This window comes from Oncorhynchus nerka, linkage group LG2, assembly GCF_034236695.1.
Source record: "Oncorhynchus nerka isolate Pitt River linkage group LG2, Oner_Uvic_2.0, whole genome shotgun sequence".
Classification (NCBI taxonomy): domain Eukaryota; kingdom Metazoa; phylum Chordata; class Actinopteri; order Salmoniformes; family Salmonidae; genus Oncorhynchus; species Oncorhynchus nerka.
In genome coordinates this window covers 57,698,713-57,720,999 of record NC_088397.1, presented here as the reverse complement: position 1 = coordinate 57,720,999, position 22,287 = coordinate 57,698,713, and the positions used below count along the sequence as shown (strand labels likewise).

Genomic DNA, 22,287 nt, shown 5'->3' with positions numbered 1-22,287 from the left:
CTGCTCAAATGGTCAGAAACAGACTCCATGAGCGTGGTATGAGGGCCCGACGTCCACAGGTGGGGGTTGTGCTTACAGCCCAACACCGTGCAGGACGTTTGGCATTTGCCAGAGAACACCAAGATTGGCAAATTCGCCACTGGTGCCTTGTGCTCTTCACAGATGAAAGCAGGTTCACACTGAGCGCATGACAGACGTGACAGAGTCTGGAGACGCCGTGGAGAACGTTCTGCTGCCTGCAACATCCTCCAGCATGACCGGTTTGGCGGTGGGTCAGTCATGGTGTGGGGTGGCATTTCTTTGGGGGGCCGCACAGGCCTCCATGTCCTCACCAGAGGTAGCCTGACTGCCATTAGGTACCGAGATGAGATCCTCAGACCCCTTGTGAGACCACATTCCTCCTAATGCAAGACCATGCTAGACCTCATGTGGCTGGAGTGTGTCAGCAGTTCCTGCAAGAGGAAGGCATTGATGCTATGGACTGGCCCGCCCGTTCCCCAGACCTGAATCCAATTGAGCACATCTGGGACATCATGTCTCGCTCCATCCACCACAGACTGTCCAGGAGTTGGCGGATGCTTTAGTCCAGGTCTGGGAGGAGATCCCTCAGGAGACCATCCGCCACCTCATCAGGAGCATGCCCAGGCGTTGTAGGGAGGTCATACAGGCACGTGGAGGCCACACACACCACTGAGCCTCATTTTGACTTGTTTTAAGGACATTATGTCAAAGTTGGATCAGCCTGTAGTGTGGTTTTCCACTTTCATTTTGAGTGTGACTCCAAATCCAGACCTCCATGGGTTGATAAATTTGATTTCCATTGATACTTTTTGTGTGATTTTGTTGTCAGCACATTCAACTATGTAAAGAAAAAAATAGTTAATAAGAATATTTCATTCATTCAGATCTAGAATGTGTTATTTTAGTGTTCCCTTTATTTTTTTGAGCAGTGTATATATATGTATATATATATATATATATATATATATATATATATATATATATATATATAGAGAGAGAGAGAGAGAGAGAGAGAGAGAGAGAGAGAGAGAGAGAGAGAGAGAGAGAGAACAGTCTCTGACTGCGTGATTTTCAAAGCTTTCTTCCTTTGATGTCTGGCCACCCAGACACGGACACACACACACACACACACCAGGAACGCTCGTACACACAAACAGACTCACACACATCTACACTTACATAGGACGAGACACTTTTGTTTCCCTGGCGATAGCACTGTGGCACTCAGGAACCAATAAGGATCTTCTCTTACTTGCTTATCAAAATACTGTAGTATACATCAAATTATTAACTACATGATTTAGATCAGAAAGCACATAAATTATTCGAAAAATAGATTATGCATCTGTAATCATTGAATAAAATCTGAACTCAATTCTTGTGAAAATAAATAACCCAGCTAATTTCCATGTTTCCCTGTATGCTTGTTTAATTTTATTGATAAAAAAATCCAACCACACATCTTACAAAAGAAAACCATCAGGACACTGACATCATAGCACACTGTTTTACAAAAGATTGTTCTGTTGGAGGTTCATATCCACCCAACATACACACAGGTGCTTTTACAAAATGTGAATTAATACTGCACTAAAATTGAGAAAATAAAAACATCTAATAAATTAGACATCTAATAAATAGTATATATCATTCAATGGTTCATGTACAAAGCTGAAATAAGATTGTGTTAATAGTTATCTCAAACAATATTTCTTCAGAGAGCAAATCAGAGAAAATAAAGGCAGGTGTGCTTATTATGCAAAAATAGATGTACAACTACCGATACGAGTAGTAACTCAAATAAAATATTTATATATTTGGATTCTCTACTATCTATTGTATTTACATTAAAAGTCGTGTGGCCTCATTATGTGCAGTGATGGATTTCTTCACCTGTTTTATGCATACATCATGTGTTAATAAATGTGTTTATAAAATGCCCAAACATAATTGTCTAAAAACCAAACACACAAAGTACATTGCATTTGATTTCAGTCCATAAGTGCATCTTTTTCTCTCCATCACAGGGTCGGAGTTCAATCCGACATATGCCAAGTCTTTGGTGCCAACATTGATCCTGACATTTGATGACTTAGGGCGACTTACAGTCAAGGAGGTTGCAGTGTTTAACCGACAGATTGTTTGTGGAGGAGACTGTACTAAAGAGTCCCATATCATTTCAAAGACGCATACATATATTTGCATGCATGTGAATGCACACAAAGTCATCATGGAATGATTACAATGGATGTTTCTTGTGGAGTTCTGTTTGGGTCAAGGGCCATTACGAAAACCATTTAAACCACTTTAAAACCATATTCACTTTAGACTCGCTGGATTAGCCTATATTAGATTGTAAAACATATTCTGCCTACCTTTTGATTTCAAATAACAAAGACCTGTGAATGTACGGATAGGTTAGGCTAATCATGTAGTTAAAAAACAAAACAATGACATCTAACCCAATCTCTTTTCAGTAACATAACGGGGTTCGACATTTTGTAGAACATTTTGAGAAATACTCCAACTACTATTACGTAAGATTTTTTTGTGACAAAACAACCAACATTGTGGATGAAAAAATGCCGCTAAAAACACTTCTCAAAATGCCTTATAAAATGAAAGGAAAACTTATTGAAGTGGCACAGCAGTCATAGACAGGAACCTCTACATCAAGAGGTGGAGTCGCCTGAATCAGCCAACTATACAGGGTTGTCAGCTATGTGTCACAAAACATAACTGAACAATATAACAGCCCCTACAGTGCTGAACTATGCAAAGGCATTGTGGTGTTACAATAACAAAAATCACAACTTTTCTAGAAAAATTGATCATTAGTTGTGAGTCTGACCCCAAAGGGTGTAAAAGCACATTCAGGATGAAGCAGACCGTGGTACGGCTGGAAGCCACATTACATACTAGACCCTGTTTGAAAGGAAGCCTGTTGTGAGGGACTTCAGTTTAGTTTTAGCGGGGGGTTACGCTCATATTAGCATGCAGTGAAACAGGCGTACGTTGCTTTTCAACAGTTTGCTCTTATGAAGAAGCAGATGAGTGATTCCAATGATCAAATCTCCTGTCATATTCAAGGCGCCAACTACCATCACTAGTGTCGGAGTAGAAAATATTTCAACTAGTCCTATGATTTCATAGTGTAAAATTAATGCTCATGGGTATTGCTTGGGAATTAAATATTACATGTACACATACAGTACTTACAGCCAAAAAGTTTGCACCCAATGTTTGATAACATTTTTGTAACAGTGCTGTAATTCACTAAGAAATAAACCTCATTAAAAAATGACTCTTTATGATTTGATTTATTTTTCCATAAGAAACAAATATTTCTAAAATAATCAAAATTCTATCTGGACAGAAGTTAAAAATGAGTTGGTAAAAAAAATATTTACATGGCATACAATGTCTTGAGGGTCTTGATTGATCCAGTAAATCATTTAGGTCATAAACAGAGGGTCTGTGTAACAAAGATACATATTGTTATATGTAGCCTCAGACATCGCCTATGTGGAACACAATAACGATTCGCTGTGGTTTAGTCTCTGGACTGGCAAAGCAAGTCAAGTTGTGGTACGATACAGTAGAAGGCCTTTCATTGAGGGTACTGCTCCCCCTGTTGGAAAACAGTACAAATGTCATATTTCAATTCCACAACAACTGCTCAAATTTGCTGTGGCTACAGTGTTGCTACACATTATGCTCTGTTTCATCAAGTAACAAAGGGAACAAAAACACAAATTCTGAACTTTAAAATCATCCCTTACTTCAATGAGAAGTACTGAGACCTACATAAGAGACATACTCATGGATATCTAAACTGACAAAATGATTAAGGCAACAGACAAAATAAGAGAAAATAAAATAAAAGTAACTTGGCGGTGACCGTTGTATAATTGAAGACCCCCCTTTTCGTTCTACTAAACATCTACCATTCCAACCCACCTTCTGCCACCCATGTCCCTGCTCCCACCAAGTTAGTGTTGTGATAAGAAGAGAAAGGAGCTAGAGACGTTGAGACAGGGGATCGGGAGGGGCGATCGGGGCATCTGTTCTCTGCTTGGTGAAGATGCTTGAAATGTAATGACAACCAGTGTGTCAGTTTAGTAGTCAGTTTGCACGCAGTTAGTGAGTGGTCCCCTCAGGGTGGGGTGGCCAGAGAGGGTTCAGGGCCGGGCCTCATCAGCGGGAGTGGAACGAGAGGAGAGGGGAGGGACAGATGCTTAGAGCTGAGAGTCAGCCCCCAGGCTGTTGAGCTCCTCTGGCGAGTGCTTCTCTCCACCAGTGCCAGCCGACTGGCGGAACCCGGCTGAGATCTCATCAAACGTCCGGCCCTTGGTCTCAGGCACCTTGAAGTAGGTGAAGATGAAGAAGCTGAGCAGCAGTATGGTGAAGATGACAAAGACATAAGGGCCACACAACTCCTGTAGGGTGAGACGGAGAAGAGAAGAAAAGAGAACATTGATGACACAGTTTATTAAGCAGTGGGCTCCAAACAAACGTGTATTCAAACTACCAGTTCATATATATCAAGATTAGTATTTCTACAACATTTACCATGTTTAGCATCTGACTAACAAGGTTGTGCTCAGTGCTTACCTCTACATACTGGAAGGCCATGCCCACTATGAAGTTGGCAGTCCAGTTGGAGAAGCCAGCCACAGCGAAAGCCGAGGGCCGGGGACCCTGGGAGAACAGCTCAGCCACAATGAACCAGGGGATGGGACCCGGGCCGATCTCAAAGAACGCCACAAAGGCAAAGATGGCCACAATACTCACGTAGGACATCCATGGCAGCTTGTCCTGATGGAGGACAAACAGACAGCAGGGGGTTAAACTACTGGTATTCATTCTACATATTACATTAACAAGGACTAGTATGAAAAAACAAGTGTTTTTCCTCATTGATTCCTTATGAGAGCTGCTACCATTATGTGAAGTGTGTTATAGTTAGTCTAAGTACCAGCAGAGCCAGAGCGATGGTCATCAGGACGGCAGCGCCTGCCATTCCTATCAGCCCCAGCAGATGGAGAGACCTGCGTCCAGCACGCTCCACCACAAACAGCTGAGGAACGCAGAGAGGATTGAATTATACTGTCTAAACACAAATTAAGTGCATCATGCATCATGTGCACCAAAAATGACACAAACACACCCGTATCTGCCATAGTTACTCACCGACACCACAGTGAAGGCCGTGTTGACCACACCGGCACCAATTGTAGCATAAACAGGCTGAGCAACTCCGGCCTTCTCAAAGATACGGGTAGAGTAGTAGAAAACCTGGAGGAAACCAACAGCATAGATTAAAGTTACAAAATAGACATGGCAGTATAGGTGTTTGTATATGTGGAGTGTGTGTTAGGGGTGAGACGTATGAGAAGTAACTCACAGCGTTGATGCCAGAAAGCTGCTGGGAGAGCTGGAGCATGATAGCGATGAAGATGGGCTGGCGGTAGAGTGGCGAGCGGAACAGCTCTAGGATGGTCACCTTCTTCTCCCTCATCATCTGCCTGGCCTCCTCCTTCATCTCCTGCATGTCTGCACTTACGTCTGTGGTCCCACGCAGCTTCTTCAGGACTGACAGGGACAGAGAGAGAACGGAGGTTACATTACAGTCTGCTAGGGCTGGGTCACTCCATACCTGGTAAATTCAGACAATTCAGGGATGAGTTTAAATTCAACTAATGAATGGAAAATAAGCCATTATTATAGATTCAGAATCTTTTCAAGTCATTCAAACTGACAGACCTGAAATTGGCTGAACTGATGACATATGAATGTGTGTTTGTATGTAAATGTACTCTACTCACCAGTTTTGGCCTTGTTCTCCTCGTTGCGGTTGATGAGGAGGAAGCGGGGGCTCTCAGGGCAGAAGGGCAACAGGGCACACTGCGCCAGGGCTGGGATGAAGGTGAAGCCCAGCAGGAAGGGCCACAGAGACGCGTTCCCCATTAAGGCCTCCATGCCAAACACCTGAACCAAAACACATCGTTAGACCACCATCAGATTAAGCCTTCTTGTGCAAACTACCGCCATACCGTACTTATTTGTTAACCTAAAGACGTACGAGCAGCCAGACCGAGCCGGTCTCAGGGATGGCTAACTCTGGAGATCCCTTCGACCTATAATAATAATAATATATTCCATTTAGCAGACGTTTTTATCCGAAGAGACTTGCATGCGTACATTTTATGTGATCCAAGCAATCAAACCCACTATCCTGAAGTTGCAAACGCCATGTTCTATCAACTGAACGGTGAATCTGCTTTTAGTTTTTTTGCATGTTACGTGTGGAATAATCTCCAAAATCAGACATTTTATGATTTGGTGCTTCTAGGGCAATATCGACTGCTGATTGAGGACATATTTACTGAAACATATATTTATTTTCTATGATTGTGTTTTGTATTTCTGTTTTGCTTTGGTAGTGTATTGATTGTTTTGTAATTACTGGTCTCAGCCGGACTCCCTGTCAAAATAAACATTTTGTTACGTTACAGCCTTAATCAAAAATGTTTAAAGCTGTTTATTTTCCTCATCAATCTACACACAATACCCCATAATGACAAAGCAAAAACCGTTTTTTAGAAATGTTTTCTAATCTATAAAAAAAACAGAAATATTGCATTTACATAAGTATTCAGACCCTTTACTCAGTACTTTGTTGAAGAACCATTGGCAGTGATTACAGCCTTCAGTCTTCTTGGGTAGGACACTACAAGCTTGGCACACCTGTATTTTGGGAGTTTCTTCCATTCCTCTCTGCAGATCCTCTAAAGCTGTCAGGTTGGATGGGGATGGTCGCTACACAGCTATTTTCAGGTCTCTACAGAGATGTTCGAATCGGGTTCAAGTACGGGCTTTGGCTGGCCCACTCAAGAACATTTAGAGACTTGTCCCGAAGTCACTCCTGCATTGTCTTGGCTGTGTGCTTAGAATCGTTGTGCTGTTGGAAGGTGAACCTTCGCCCGAGTCTGAGGTCCTGAGCGCTTTGGAGCAGGTTTTCATCAAGGATCTCTATGTACTTTTCTCCATTCATCTTTCCCTCGATTCTGATAAGTCTCCAGGTCCCTGCCGCTGAAAAATGTCCCCACAGCGTGATGCTGCCACCACCATGATTCACCGTAGAGATGGTGCCAGGTTTCCTCCAGGCGCTTGGCATTCAGGCCACAGAGTTCAATCTTGGTTTCATCAGACCAGAGAATCTTGTTTCTCATGGTCTGAGAGTCTAAGGTGCCTTTTGGCAAACTCCAAGCAGGCTGTCATGTGCCTTTTACTGAGGAGTGGCTACCGTCTGGCCACTCTACCATAAAGGCCTGATTGATGGAGTGCGGCAGAGATGGTTGTCCTTCTGGAAGGTTCTCCCATCTCCACAGAGGAACTCTAGAGCTCTGTCAGAGTGACCATCGTGTTCTTGGTCACCTCCCTGACCAAGGCCCTTCTCCCTCGATTGCTCAGTTTGGCCGGACGGCCAGCTCTGGGAAGAGTCTTGGTGGTTCCAAACTTCTTCCATTTAAGGATGATGGAGGCCACTGTGTTCTTGGGGACCTTCAATGTTGCAGAACTGTTTTGGCACCCTTCCCCAAATCTGTGCCTCAACACAATCCTGTCTCAGAACTCTACGGAGAATTCCTTCGACCTCATGGCTTGGTTTTTGCTCTGACATGCACTGTAATCTGTGCGACCTTATATAGACACGTTTGTACCTTTCCAAATCATGTCCAATCAATTGAATTTGCCACAGGTGGACTTCAATCCTCTTAGCAAAGGGTATGAATACTGTAAATAAGGTTTTTGCTTTGTCATTATAGGTAGTGTGTGCAAATTGCTGAGGATTTGTATTTATTTAATACATTTTAGAATAAGGCTGTAACATAACAAAATGTGGAAAAAGTTAAGTGGTCTGAATACTTTCCGAAGGCACTGTATTATCCATTACTCTCCATATAATATCCCTGTAGCCACTGGCACTGACCTGTGCCATCAGGATGCCCGTGACAATGCCCAGCTGGTGGAGGGTACCCAGGGCTCCTCGAAGGGCAGTGGGGGCCACCTCACCCACGTACATGGGTACAAAGCCAGTTGAGAGGCCGGAGTAAAGTCCCACCACGAAGCGCCCGATGATCAGCATCTCCCATGAGCCACCCATCTTAGAGAAGCCCATGAGAGCAGCGGAGACAAAGGCCAGCACGTTGGCCATGAGCATGGAGTTCCTCCTGTGGGTACCACAGAAATAGTCAATTACAATTACTGTACAAACCTTTACATGTCACACATATTAAACAGTACATAGGCCATCCACGTCATATAATCTCACATAACACAGTTGTAAATAAACATTGTAAAATTACGTATTTACCTGCCAAAGCGGTTGACAAACAGGCCCACGGAGAAGGAGCCGAAGATACCGCCGACAGAGAAGATGGCGACGGAGACTGACCACAGGGTGGTGAGGGAGGTCTTGGTGATGGGCTCCTGGTAGCGGTCGAACCATGTCTCATTGAGGAACCTCTCAATAACCTAGCAGAGAAGGCAAACGAAACAGTGCCAAAGAAAGAAATCACAGTCAATTGTTCACTGGTTTTTTTAATTGAAGATTATTGTCCTCATTGCCATTGGCCAGGTGACTGCTGTTTTGGTGTCTGGCCAGTAGATGACGGTATAGGATTGGTTTTCAGGGCCATGTTTCGTACGAAAAACATTCTGAACGTTGTAGATAGAATTGCCACAAATAGAGCCGGCATTCTTATTCTACATGTTAGAGATGCATGTTTGTTCTACATAGTATATTTCTATCTGAACGTTCCAAAAAGTTGCGTCCTGCTGAACACGCCCCTCGTTTTCCTTCAACAAGGAAGTTTATGAAAGAGTGAAGTGTTGGGTTTCAGCCCCTTCCCCCACAGTGACTTATCAGTGTTGACAAAAATACATAAGTCCGCCCAGCTTGTGATGGAAGTTAAGCTGTACAGGCTGGGAAGAATGTGCCCTCTATCTAGCACTTCTAGCACTCAGCACCGAGCCCTGCCTCCTCCTGTCCTTATTTCCCAAATATCACCGCTGGCTCCTATCATGTGCTTTGCTGATAGATTATACAATATACTTCTTTACCGATACTTACATAACGCTGAGTGAGTCATATAGAACTGATAATGTATGTATAAGTCAGCTGAGGGGTAGGCTGTTCAAGATATGGCATAGGGTATATCATATTTTATACAGACCCAGAAAGTTATCCTAATTATTCTACACAGAAGTGATGACAAATCTAATATAGCCTAGCCTAGTCAGCCAAACACTGTCCAATAAAATCAACATTCTTACAGATAGAGAATGTCTGGTGTCTGACTCAAGACCTAGCAAGCACCTGGCCACAATGAAATACACTGTTCATTCATGACCGTTGACCCTGCTCTGATTAAAGTGTTAATGCCTCTGTGGACTCCTGGCTAGGCAGGCAGTCAGGTCTGTCTGTGCTACAAGGTGCCCAATTTGGAGCGGGCAGGGAGGCAGAAGGACAAACAGGACAGCAGCCCAGGGCCCTTGAGAGACACCTAATCTAATCAGTGCTGCACTCTTTAGAACGGAGGGCCTGCGTCACAACAACCAGCATCACTCCATCCCTAATCATAGAGAAAGAGAGAGAGAGGGGGAGGTAGGCTGGGGATAATCTAGGGTTTCCATTTTTAGTAGCAATGCTGTTCTCACATTTACCCTAAATCTGGATGTGTCTCTATGTTCAGCAACACTGTCGTTTCTGTGAACACTTCCCTGCACTCTGTATGTTGCTCCTAAACAGCTGTGGCATGGTGTGGTATTACTGAGCATGTGTCAGTGTGCTTACAGTATTAGTGTTTTATTCAAATTTTTCTTTCACTTTGACATTGTGGAGTCTTCTGTGTAGAAAAAAATGGCAAATCAAAATTTTGAATTTTAATCAAAAATTAAATCAATTTGAATCCCACTTTGTAACACGACAAAATGTGGAAAAACTAAAAGGGTTTGAATACTTTCTGAAGGCACTGTATGCAGTAATCAATATCAGTAGTACTATAAAATAATGTAAAACAGTGCTGGATCACAGACAACAATGGCAGCGCAAGGTAGCCACTTAAGACATAATGACAGACAGATGAGTGTGTAATGGAGCAATAGGTTGTCTCCTGAGAGAGGAACACCAGGACAGGAGTAAACTCAGACTGCAGATTAGTGGGATGAGGGGACATGTCCACAGAGCCCTCATTTGACAAAGTTAAGGTAGAGGGCCTGTGTGTCCCGTGTATCTAGAGTAGAGGCTGACCAATATGTTTTTAGGGGTCCGATACGATTTACGTTTTTTGGGGGGGGGACAAAACTTACTGATACCGATATCTGCTGATATACTGTTTTACGCCGGGGAAATTAAAAACTAAACAACTGTCCAAGAACTATGCTTCAAATGTTGATTTCTTACATTGTGACAATAATGACATATCATGAGAATGGTAAGCATTAGATTCATGTTTATCATCCTATTTATTGAATATCAGTTATCGGTGGAATTATTGTCCAATACTGATATAGCAATAAAAGGCCAATATGTAAGGGATACATTACCTTGGAAATAATGGACAACACAGCGGGGCGAAGTGGAGCTGAGTCCCTTTGCAAAGTTAATTATTCCAAGGTAATGTACAGAATGGTAGTGTTTATCCCGCTTATACCACAATTGCCAAAGAAAACAATACTTACGCACACATTTACCAGTAAAATAATATATATATATTTTTCCCCTTTTTATAAGCAAATTCATACTTTCTTATCATTTGGTTGCTCTCATCATTCAGCAAAGTAGCTGCATTTATGTTTATTTAAGCCATTTTCTATTGACATTCATTTCAATACACCCATAACAACGAGCTGATGATGCCCCCATTTTGCCTGGCATAGCTAGAAAAGTTGGCCTTCTCATCAGGACGCTTGTTGACACTGACTGCAAGTTACAAGGAGATCGCACTGCATATCAAACACTAGGCTTGAAGCTAGCTAAATAGTTTGTTGCTAGTAAACGTGCCAATGACAACCGAATTCTAAAATATCAGTTGCTGAAATCAGCTGGTCAAACTAGAAACATGTGGGAGGATTTGACAACTTTCGTGGCGGAGGGCAGAGGAGAAATGTATGTTCATCACTCACCACGTCAGGTCATCAGATGCTCCCAAAAAATATGTCTCTGCAAAAACAAATCAATGCTAGTAAGCCAGCTATTTTTTTCCCTCGTTGTACCTGCATTTATAATGTATTCAATTTTAGCTTGTGTGGTTGTTGGATTAGATTTCTGTAACTTTGTAGCAAGTACTGTCTGCATGTGTAGGTGGATATTGCGTCATGATTGCAAGGTGTCCTGATATCTTTTCAAACTTTTTTTGGCTTGTGTCCATTCTAGTATGTCCTTCTAGCCAATCAGAAACAAGTATTCAACAATGCTGTGGTATAACAGCTGATAGTATTGGTAAACCGATATATCGGTCGAGCTCTAGTATACTGGCAACAAGGCACCTGGAACTTTGAGCAGAGCTGAGCGCCACAAGGTTTGTTCAGACAAAGAGAAATATTGTGTGTGGCTTAGCCCTTTTACCTGAACTAAGATATTCTTATGGAGCTTTCAGTAAACAAAACCATTCTGTAGAATTAGCACCTACAGTAAAAAGCTGTCCAGGGGATACACTTACATATGCAACAGTTTGCAACAGGTCAAAGAAACGTGTTTAAGTTCATGGAAAAGAGGTTCATTTAATTGATGGAGTCACATCTCACTGAGAGCTCCTAAATTATGTTTCCTTTAACGGAGTGAGTAGCACTCTCCTGGCTTTCTCCTCACCTACAGTCTGGCAGGCCCTTTTGGGGAATGGAAACACTCCTTTACACATGAATCACAACACAGAGGTCCTCTATCGGAGAGAGCCTTGGATGAGATAGGCCTACGTCAAGTTATTATTAGCCCCCTTCTTTTCACGTGTTGCAGGGAACATCTTGTCTGGCCTAGACAGGCACAGGGGCAGTCCTGTCTGGGAAAAGGTGTCAGTGACGATTTGAAAACGGTGTCTTTGGGATAAATATAGACAAGCTTTCCACGCCCAATTCCGATCAGACACATAAGCCCCCCCCCAATCTCATCCCTATGGACTCACCTTCTGAGGGGCGTTGATGACACCTGTGTTGTAACCGAACTGCAGTGAGCCAATCACCGCTGCTCCTACTGTCAGCATCAACTGGAAGGTTACTTGCTGCAAAGAGACAGGAGAGAGAGTCAGTTAGAAATCACCTATCCTCCAAATCTTGTAGGTACCTAGAGTTGACAGACTTATTGTATTATGATAACAAATCTGTAGGCAAAGTTATCCCATTGATGCCATTCCAAATAGGCCTAGGCTAGATAGGCCTTTAGGAATATTTGAGTGAGAACCTAGGTACTGTACTGTAAGGGTTAATCAACTTAGTTTTACAATAACCATTGACTTCATCCTGTTCTACTAGTTAGACAAGTCATTTCACTATGAACACCCTGAAGAGTGACAAGCACAATGCCCTGATTCTCCTGACTCATGTCCTTTGCATGGACCTTCTGTGTTGTTTTGACTGCACATCACTTTAATGAATGTGGCCCTGGTAATGTTTTAGTTCCTAAATGCTTTTCGACCTCCTCCAAAAAACTTGCCTAACTTGAACTGCAGTTTCAATGAATGGGCTAGTATCCGACATTGTGCAATAGGTGGGTGTACTGCCCCAAATGTGTGTGATAGTGACGCAACTTGCAAGAAGGCAATCTAACCTCAGTCCAAGCAGACAGGAGGGGAGAGTTCATCCTCAAACTGTCCACCTCAGGTGGTTGAATGTAAATATTGGTGCATTAGGATCATGTGTCCACACCCAGCTCTCTCAGAGGAGTGGTGGTTTAGTCCCAGGCATTGTTCTTGTTTCCGGTTAGTTCTAAAAATCATTTGATGGGCTTAATCCCAGTGGAGCCCCAAGGCAGGCAGAGATTATCCTCATGCCATCAAGTTAACATCACACATAATCCTTTTCAGATGAGCCATTATGCCACTTTCACATTTCATGTAGTGTGTCTGTGGCTAAGTCAGTATTGTAGTCATATTGGAGTTTAGGCTACCCATGAGTCGATTTTTTGAGTTGGTTACAATCGTGAACAGAAGAGGTATGTGGGTTACTGGTAATGGGAGTTTTCCACTGTTTGGGAGTTGTCTGTATCTGTGGTGATGTTTTGGTAGTGACATGGCTGTTCTGTTAAAGTTAGAGTTAGCCTTAGTGGTTCACACCAGTTGTGATGGCAGCTGAGATCCTCTTTCTTACTCATGTTGTGATGTGACTATATTGGGATTCCAAACTTAAAGCCAGTGTAGTTATGACAAGGTCCCACATGTCTGTAAAATGTGTGTGAAAGTGAACCATCCCAAAACTATGACACATACGCTTTAACACATTGTTACAAAAAGCACTCAACTATATAAACTAAGATATTGAACTTTCATGATTTCAGCATTGCATCATTGGTTGTTATAGCCTAAATGTGTTTCTTATTCATGGGTTAAACTAGGCCCACTAGCAGGACTATCTGACAGGGAAAAAGGGTTTATATAAGGTGGCTTTTAAGGGCACTAGTGAAATAACCCTACCTCCCTTAAAATATTTGTTGAGAAGAAATACTCAAGGCTATTCTAAACAAAAGGGGAGGAATAACATTTTTGTGAATTCTGAGATTCTTGCCTGGGGGTATGAAGAGGGTAGGAAGCTAGAAAGTTTGGAAACACTCTGTACAGTGTAGCTCAGTAATAGAAGCCCAAAAAAGGGCAGGCCTGAAAGTTTTGTGGGCCCACCCCACAGTAGCATGTTGACCAATAAGGTTCCACACAATCAATGAGTAGATGGGGTTCAACGAGTGCACCACTGGGATGTTATAACCAGCCCAAGTACAGGATGTGAACACACACCACACACAAATACACATGTTCAGGAATCCAGAGGTTTTAAAGTTGTTGGCTAGGTTCTTAAAGGAGCCATGCTTCCTTTCAGTGAACCAGTTATGTCATTCTTATATAGACAATAACTCACTTTCGTAAAAACACCAGTTTCGAAATTAGCAAGAGAGACAGTCTTCCTTCAACACTACACTCATAGGCTACCTCCATCTTGTTCACTCAAAAGATGTGCAAGTTTTAAATGGCCACTGCTTGAGTGAGTCTGGGACTCTTTAACACAGCCAAACCTGGTTTGCAAATACTCCATAAATATGGAACTTCACTGGAGTGTGTGTGTGTGCGTGTGTGCGTGTGTGTGCGCGCATGCGTTGCGTGTGAGTGAGTGTGAGGAACTATGAAACACTCCTCTGTGACATTGCGTTTAAACTAGATACCAGTGTGTAGAGGGAGACTATGCCTTCCCCCTGGCCTAAACACACACACAAACACACACACTGCAAGGAGTAAGAGTTAGGGCAGATATTGTGTTCTATGCTATCAGAAAACATTCCTTCCTGAAAGGGGATGGTCATGTATCATTTACCTAGGAAACAATGAAGTCACACCCTTCAGCTCGGAGATGTTTGTCGCAGCCTTACAGACTAATACTGGCCCTTTAACACATAATGTCACCATCTTTTTAAAACAGCTGGCGTCACCAGCCGTGTTAACATTCCGGCTAAAGATGTATTAATTTGCATTCAAATGTTTACTTTGAGTCTTTTGATTAGTTAAGCTATACAAAAAGACCTTGTTATCACATGATGACTGATGACTCATGCCCATGTTCAATAAGGAACTAAAGGTACTGGTTATATAATAAAACTACATTGTCAATGAAAACAGCTTTCAGTGAGACAACAAAATCAGGAGAGTTTAACTGGCATACTGACAGCATACAAAATCTCTTACCATTTTTAGAACTTGTTTATGTTAACATTTTCCTGGTTCTGTCAGCGCAACCGAACCTCCATGCAAATAAATCTCCTTCTCCTCATGAGTGAGTCTGTGAATTTCTGCCCAGTCACGGTGATGTGGCTGGCGAATTGTTGACTGTGGCTTTAGGCTTAGTTGGTTATAATTGAATTCATCTAACTTGGAAAAACACAAATTGAATATTTAGATATACAACCTTTTTCCAAAAAAAGTGCTTTGCATGATTACAATCAACGTTTACGTTTCAGGCCTGCCTCATCTAATGCCTCATCGGTGAAACCTCTTCACATCGATGTGATGCATGAGATCGTCTGGGCTTGAGCAAACATCTAAAGTGATCATTCAGCCTGTCCCTTGAGCAACAGTTTACTCAACAAAGTCCAATAGTTAAATTCTTGGAGGTAGTTAGGTAAATGAGATCTACTTCATAAGATCAACACAAGCAGTCCAGACGCAGTAGCCAGTTTATACTGCACTGATGAATGACGATGGTGAGACTGTTCTTAAAAGGAACGAGGAACAGGGGTTGGACCACAGTTGTATGTAGAGTTGTGAGAGTCAGTCCCAAGTGTAAGATAGAACCTTTTTTCACATAAGCACTTTGTTGCCTAATGTCTGTGACCAAAGCCCTAAAGCAGACACTACTGGTATTTGGAGGATGTCTGGTGAAATAGAATTACTTCCTGCTCTGTAATGTTTACAGCCACATCTTGCCTGTAAGTGACACCTAATACGCAATAGTTTAGTTCCAGTGAATTGAATCACCTTTGTCTATAATCTATAATTGTCAGTGGTCCCTCTCTTCTAACACCCTAGCCTCTTCTAAAATTACTGCTGGTACACGTTGCATCATATTGAGTGATAGTCTGTGAGTAAACTGTCGTGAACAAATATACGTAAACATAACTGGTATCGTAGAATCTGTCTGGAAGGAATGGGATGCCTGGGATAATGAGCAGCAGTAGTTCCTGTGTTTGGCTTTTTTCATCACTGGTTATTTGGACAAATCATTCTTTATTTAATTTATCTTTGTTTCATCGTGTCGTTTTTTCTTCATTTTCTTCAGTTTAGTCACATGATTTCTCAATTTGCAGTACATTTGCCCATCAGTTGTGCAGCCAGACTTATTTGCCATTCCTTTTTCTTTATCCCTCTCAACTAGAGGTCGACCGATTATGATTTTTCAACGCCGATACCGATATCTGATTATTGGAGGACCAAAAAAAAGCAGATACCGATTAATCGGCTGATTTTATTTATTTATTTGTAATAATGGCATTTACAACAATACTGAATGAACACTTCTATTTTAACTTAATATAATAAATCAATAAAATAAATTTAGCCTCAAATAAATAATGAGACCTGTTCAATTTGGTTTAAATAATGCAAAAACAAAGTGTTGGAGAAGAAAGTAAAAGTGCAATATGTGCCATGTAAAAAAGCTCACGTTTAAGTTCCTTGCTAAGAACATGAGGACATATGAAAGCTGGTGGTTCCTTTAACATGAGTCTTCAATATTCCCAGGTAAGAAGTTTTAGGAAGTAGTTATTATAGGAATTATCGGACTATTTCTCTCTATACCATTTGTATTTCATTTACCTTTGACTATTGGATGTTCTTATAGGCACTTTAGTAATGCCAGTGTAACAGTATAGCTTCCGTCCCTCTCCTCGCCCCTACCTGGGCTCGAACCAGGGACACATCAACAACAGCCACCCTCGAAGCATCGTTACCCATCGCTCCACAAAAGCCGCGGCCCTTGCAGAGCAAGGGGAACAACTACTTCAAGGTCTCAGAGCAAGTGACGTCACCGATTGAAACGCTATAAAGCTCGCACCCCGCTAACTAGCTAGCCACTTCACATCGGTTACATCAGCCTAATCTCTGGAGTTGATAGGCTTGAAGTCATAAACAGCTCAATGCTTGAAGCACACCGAAGAGCTGCTGGCAAACGCACGAAAGTGCTGTTTCAATGAATGCTTACGAGCCTGCTTCTGCCTACCACCGCTCAGTCAGACTGTTCTATCAAATATCAAATCATATACTTAATTATAACATAAGAACACACAGAAATACGAGCCGTAGGTCATTAATATGGTCAAATCCGGAAACTATCATTTAGAAAACAAAACGTTTATTCTTTCAGTGAAATACGGAACTGTTACGTATTTTATCTAATGGGTGGAATCCATAAGTCTAAATATTCCTGTTACATTGCACAACCTTCAATGTTATGTCATAATTACGTAAAATTCTGGCAAATTAGTTAACGAGCCAGGCGGCCCAAACTGCTGCATATACCCTGACTCTGCGTGCAATGAACGCAAGAGAAGTGGCACAATTTCCCTTGTTTAATATTGCCTGCTAACCTGGATTTCTTATAACTAAATATGCAGGTTTAAAAAAATATACTTCTGTGTATTGATTTTAAGAAAGTCATTGATGTTTATGGCTAGGTACATTCGTGCAACGATTGTGCTTTTTTCGCAAATGCGCTTTTGTTAAATAAATCATCCCCAAAGTTGTCTGTCTTTGTTTGGAAAAAAATATACCTTGACTCCTTTGCACAGAACGCAAGAGAAGTGACACAATTTCCCTTGTTAAAAGAAATTCATGTTAGCAGGCAATATTAACTAAATATGCAGGTTTAAAAATATATACTTGTGTATTGATTTTAAGAAAGGCGTTGATGTTTATGGTTAGGTACACATTGGTGCAACGAAAGTGCTTTTTTCACGAATGAGCTTGTTAAATCACCCGTTTAGCGAAGTAAGCTATGATTCAATGATAAATTAACAGGCACCGCATCGATTATATGCAACACAGGACAAGCTAGATAAACTAGTAATACCATCAACCATGTGTAGTTAACTAGTGATTGTGTTAAGATTGATTGTTTTTTATAAGATACGTTTAATGCTAGCTAGCACCTTACCTTGGCTCCTTGCTGCACTCACATAACAGGTAGGCAGCCTGCCACGCAGTCTCCTCGTGGAGTGCAATGTAATCGGCCATGATTGGTGTCCAAAAATGCCGATTACCGATTGTTATGAAAACTTGTAATCGGCCCTAATTAATAGCTCTACTCTCAACTATACATTTTTTCAATTCCTCATGAATCCACAGGGATTTAACATTTTTTTTACAGTAATTTTCATAATGGGTGCATGCTTATTAATCACTGGGATAAGCAATTTCATAAATGTGTCAAGTGCAGCGTCTGGTTGCTCCTCATTACACACCACGGACAAACAAATATTCTTTACATCAACAACATAGGAATCACTACAAAATGTACTGTATGACCTCTTATACACTATATTAGGCCCAGCCTTTGGAACTTTGGTCTTCCTAGATATGGCTACGATATTGTGGTCATTACATCCGATGGATTTGGATACTGCTTTAAAGCAAATTTCTGCTGCATCTCTCCTGTGCTGTTTGTAACTACCCTGGTAGGTTGACTGATAACGTGAACCAGGTTACAGGCACTGGTTACAGTTTGAAGCTTTCCAGGTGGCAGGTACTAGTTGCAGTCGGAAGCTTTTTCTTGAGTGGGCAGCCTGATGAAAGCCAGTCAATATTTAAATCAACCAGAAAATATACATCTCTGTTGCTATCACATACATTATCAAGCATTTCACACATGTTATCCAGATACTGTTAGCACTTGGTGGTCTACAGCTGCTTCCCACCGGGAATGGACTTTAGGTGAGGCAGATTAACCTGGAGCCATATTACTTCAACAGCATTTAACATGAGATCCTCTCTAAGTTTTACAGGAATGTGGTTCTGAATATAAATGGCAACACCTCCTCCTTTGGCATTTCTGTCTTTTCTGTAGATGTTATAACCATGTATTGCTACCACTGTATCATCAACGGTATTATCTAAGTGAGTTTCAGAGATAGTCAGAATCTTTTACTTGCAAATGATTGATTTCCTGAATCTAGTTCTTAAACAACATATGTTAACGTGGACTATTTTTAGCACTTTCTGGGAGACTTGATTGTTTTCATTGCTTTACTGGTAAGCTTAGCAGAGGCAGACATGCTCATGTTATTTATGTTAGTGCAAGGTGAGCTGCACACAGTGGTCTTCCTACTAAGGCACATCGCCTCATTGCTAACAGTATAACTCTGGTTCATAGGTCCCTGATTACTGCATGCAATAGCTGTGGGATCAGCAGAGCCATTCAGGGAGGTAAGAGGGACATAAATTATGTTACGTACATTGTGTCTTCCAATGCCCCTAGGATAATGTACATTTGCTGAAGCACTATGACAACTCAGCAACACAATGGTAGGGATTAACTGAGCTGGGCTTGGGTCCTGGTCTTAAATATACATTGAGGTCAATGGATAGACTGGGTGGTAGGCATGCAGACAGACTGTTGTCAGACTGTCTGATACTAGACATACGTGTGTATTTAAGATCCATCTCCTTTCACACTGATTCTGGTGCAAGAGTTGGTTCAAACCTAACACAATCTCAGATACAGTATAGCTCTCAGGAGAACAAGAGAATAGGCCTTACAGATGTAACCAAACTCTCCTTCACATGAATAGCAATTAGCAGAGAGGTCAGTACAGTGTGTAAAATGCCTTCCACTTCTTCGAGGAAACTAATTAGGCTCTACGTTTGTGCCAGTTTCAATTACAGCATTCCCAGATCTCTTAATCCAATATTTTATAGAAAAGAGTCATTAGGCCTCATTAGAACAAACACACTGACACATACATTAAAGGGCATACTGAAAGGGCAGTCATGCAGAGGGAAATACAGCTAGTGGACCGTCTTGAAGGAAGGCAGTGGATTGAGTGGAATTAAGCTTTTAGAAGGAAGGAACTGAATGCCGGCTTTGGGCTTAATCAAAAGCCTAAACTGTCAGCTCTACCAAAAATGTAACTGTTTCTGAGAGAGTTATTCCACTCAACACAGACCAGGTCAACTGTATGCTTGACCCCAATTACCTTGTTTCTTACCCAAGAAAAAAAGAGGCCTCCACTGAACTAAAAGTAGAGTCGAGCTTTGAGAGGACTCACAATTTGTGCCCTAACTGCCCATGAATTCAGTCATGTTTTGATTGTTACGCTTTGCGCCGGAGGGGAAAAGCGCTATTAGTTGAATGCTTGTTATCTAGTCTATAAAGGGAACAAAGATGTTAGACGGTATTGTTATTTGGAGAGAGGAAGTTAAACAGCCACTAGGTGAGCAGTCAAACAGGGGAGGTGTCTATCTGAATAGGTGTATCAAAGTGAGGTCAAAAGGTACTACTTTGCAGACTGATGGGCCAGAACATCATGTGTGCTCAGAGGTGAGTAAGGACAGATGCTTAATATTATGCACACGTGATTGAACCATGGCTGGTGACAGCTTGATGGCTTTTTGGCTGTTCATTTTCAACCACACCCTGGGTCACCAACACCTGCTTCCACCCACACGCTGACTGTACCTTCCCTGCCCTGCTGCACACACCCAAAGATCATAAAACCAGCCCGGTATGAAAATCCCAACCACGAGATGCTGATTAATAACACGCTCACCGCGGTATTAGCCTTGACGCACACTCAAAGCTCAAGCTGCCTGTCGAAAGCAAAACACTAGCCTAATGGGAATTATGGCTTTGACCCCCTGGTGTTTTCCTACTGTGAGTATTCCCCTTTTCGGACCGCCCCTGGCCATCTGCAGTCCTGGTATCTGTGGGAACAGAACAGGACCATTCCCATCACGTCCATGACATAGCTTTCCAGCTGAGCGCCAGGAAATCACACAGCTCTGCCAAACCAAAAAAGGGGATACAGAAAAATAACAATTTACATGTTCACCATGTCAACCAGAAGTAAACAGTAAGCGAGGACTGGGAGGAACTTTGAAGTTGTTAGGGGGTTAACTAACCACACAGGATCAGCGGTAAGAGTCAGCCATATCAGAGACCAGATGAGTCACGTCTCTTCCTTTTACTACTGTAAACCAACAATAAGCAAATATTACATTGGACAAAAAAAAAAGTGAAGACCTCATATACTGTGATAAAACAGATCATCTCAATCTAGACTTTAATGTGCTGCCTTCCCGTGAGTAATGGCATCATGCTTACATGATACAGGCATGATGTCAACAGAGGGGGGATGCAGGTTTATTAGCCAGGATACAGGTAATTTATCATCTTTAAAAAGGGATTATGAATAGCCAATTAGGGGCCACACACGTAGGCATACCGCACGATACGATTTGATGCTGGCGCGCATGCTTCATTTCCCCAGCAGCCGGATATCCCACTGCGTCCAAATATGCTGGTGAGCAGCACAGCGCACATGATTTACATTTCAATTGAATGAAACAATGAAATGCTGAGTCAGCTAGTGTAACTTCTTGAAAAAAAGTCTTACCATTCTGAACCCATTGACATTAACAAGATAACCTAACCAGTTTTTCAGACAAGCTACCCCCCCCTCTCTCTCTCTATCTCACACACACACAGAGGCACAGGCAGACACACAAACACACCGTTTTATATATTGGTTTCTAAGAATGCTTCTAACTAGTCTTTAGCCTAACTTAAGAGTCACAATTACCTTGCCGCCTGAATCCATCGCCGCAGCGTGGCTTGTCGATATTATTGCTGGCAATCTTTAAATGTCAATACTTTAGTTTGGGTAACTTCCGCGGGTCTTCTTTTGGCTCAGACGACGTGTCTCATTTCTACAGATTCCCGTTTAAAAAAAAGTATGACTGATACAATGGGTCATAAAAAATAGTAGCTTCTTCTTTATTTTCAGAGTAATTCTTTGTTTCCAAAATTACTTCAGTAAAAAAAAAGTTTGACTGATACAATAGGTCATAAAAAATAGTAGCTTCTTCTTTATTTTCAGAGTAATTCTTTGTTTCCAAAATTACTTCAGTTCATCTTGTTTATTCCCCCTCTGTGTTATTTCTGCCATGAGCTCAAAACTTCAGATGAATTTATGTCCCAAAGTTTTCTTGGGTTTTTGAAGTAGTTCGTTCTTCGAGTAGCCTACAGACTGCTCTTTAGGGAAATAAAACCGTGAATATATGTCCTCTAGTCCGACTACAGTGATTGGCTGACGCAAGAGTTTAGTTCGGCCCATGGAGGTGTGTAGGAGGCCGGTTTCTATCTCTGAACTTCTATTGGTTTAAACGTGCACCGCTTTCACGAGGTTCCGACATTAATTCCGAATAGTGTCACGTCGTTGTGTTGAAGAAATAGGGTAGGTAGTTGTGTTAAGCACATCCTCCTTAATGTGTTTAATTGCACTGATACATTTTCTGGTGT

At 41.8% G+C, this 22,287-nt stretch overlaps 1 protein-coding gene across 2 annotated transcripts; it reads right to left on the bottom strand.

Annotated features, from left to right (window-relative positions):
- Window positions 1-1,432: 1,432 nt before the first annotated feature.
- LOC115138477 (solute carrier family 2, facilitated glucose transporter member 1-like) lies at window positions 1,433-22,028 on the bottom strand. Of its 2 annotated transcripts, XM_029675353.2 has the most exons (12): window positions 21,569-22,028; window positions 20,889-20,956; window positions 20,640-20,768; window positions 12,207-12,302; window positions 8,399-8,559; window positions 8,015-8,255; window positions 5,850-6,012; window positions 5,429-5,616; window positions 5,215-5,319; window positions 5,000-5,101; window positions 4,636-4,839; window positions 1,433-4,460 (listed from the first exon to the last, which is right to left on the bottom strand). In XM_029675353.2, exons 3-12 carry the CDS (start codon window positions 20,673-20,675, stop codon window positions 4,260-4,262), a joined length of 1,497 nt encoding a protein of 498 aa, XP_029531213.2. In that variant the 5' UTR covers window positions 20,676-20,768; window positions 20,889-20,956; window positions 21,569-22,028; the 3' UTR covers window positions 1,433-4,259. The 2 variants fall into 2 exon arrangements, with proteins under 2 accessions (XP_029531213.2, XP_029531222.1); XM_029675362.2 differs by lacking the exons at window positions 20,640-20,768; window positions 20,889-20,956.
- Between the last annotated feature and the right edge of the window lie 259 nt (window positions 22,029-22,287).

Coding starts and splice junctions, on each gene's coding strand:
- LOC115138477 (XM_029675353.2), bottom strand. CDS start 20,675: ATGGCCAGGGGCGGTCCGAAAAGGGGAATACTCACA. Junction 8,560..12,206: donor TCATCAACGCCCCTCAGAAG/GTGAGTCCATAG, acceptor CTTCTCTGCTAG/GTTATTGAGAGGTTCCTCAA. Junction 5,617..5,849: donor GGAGAACAAGGCCAAAACTG/GTGAGTAGAGTA, acceptor TGTCCCTGTCAG/TCCTGAAGAAGCTGCGTGGG.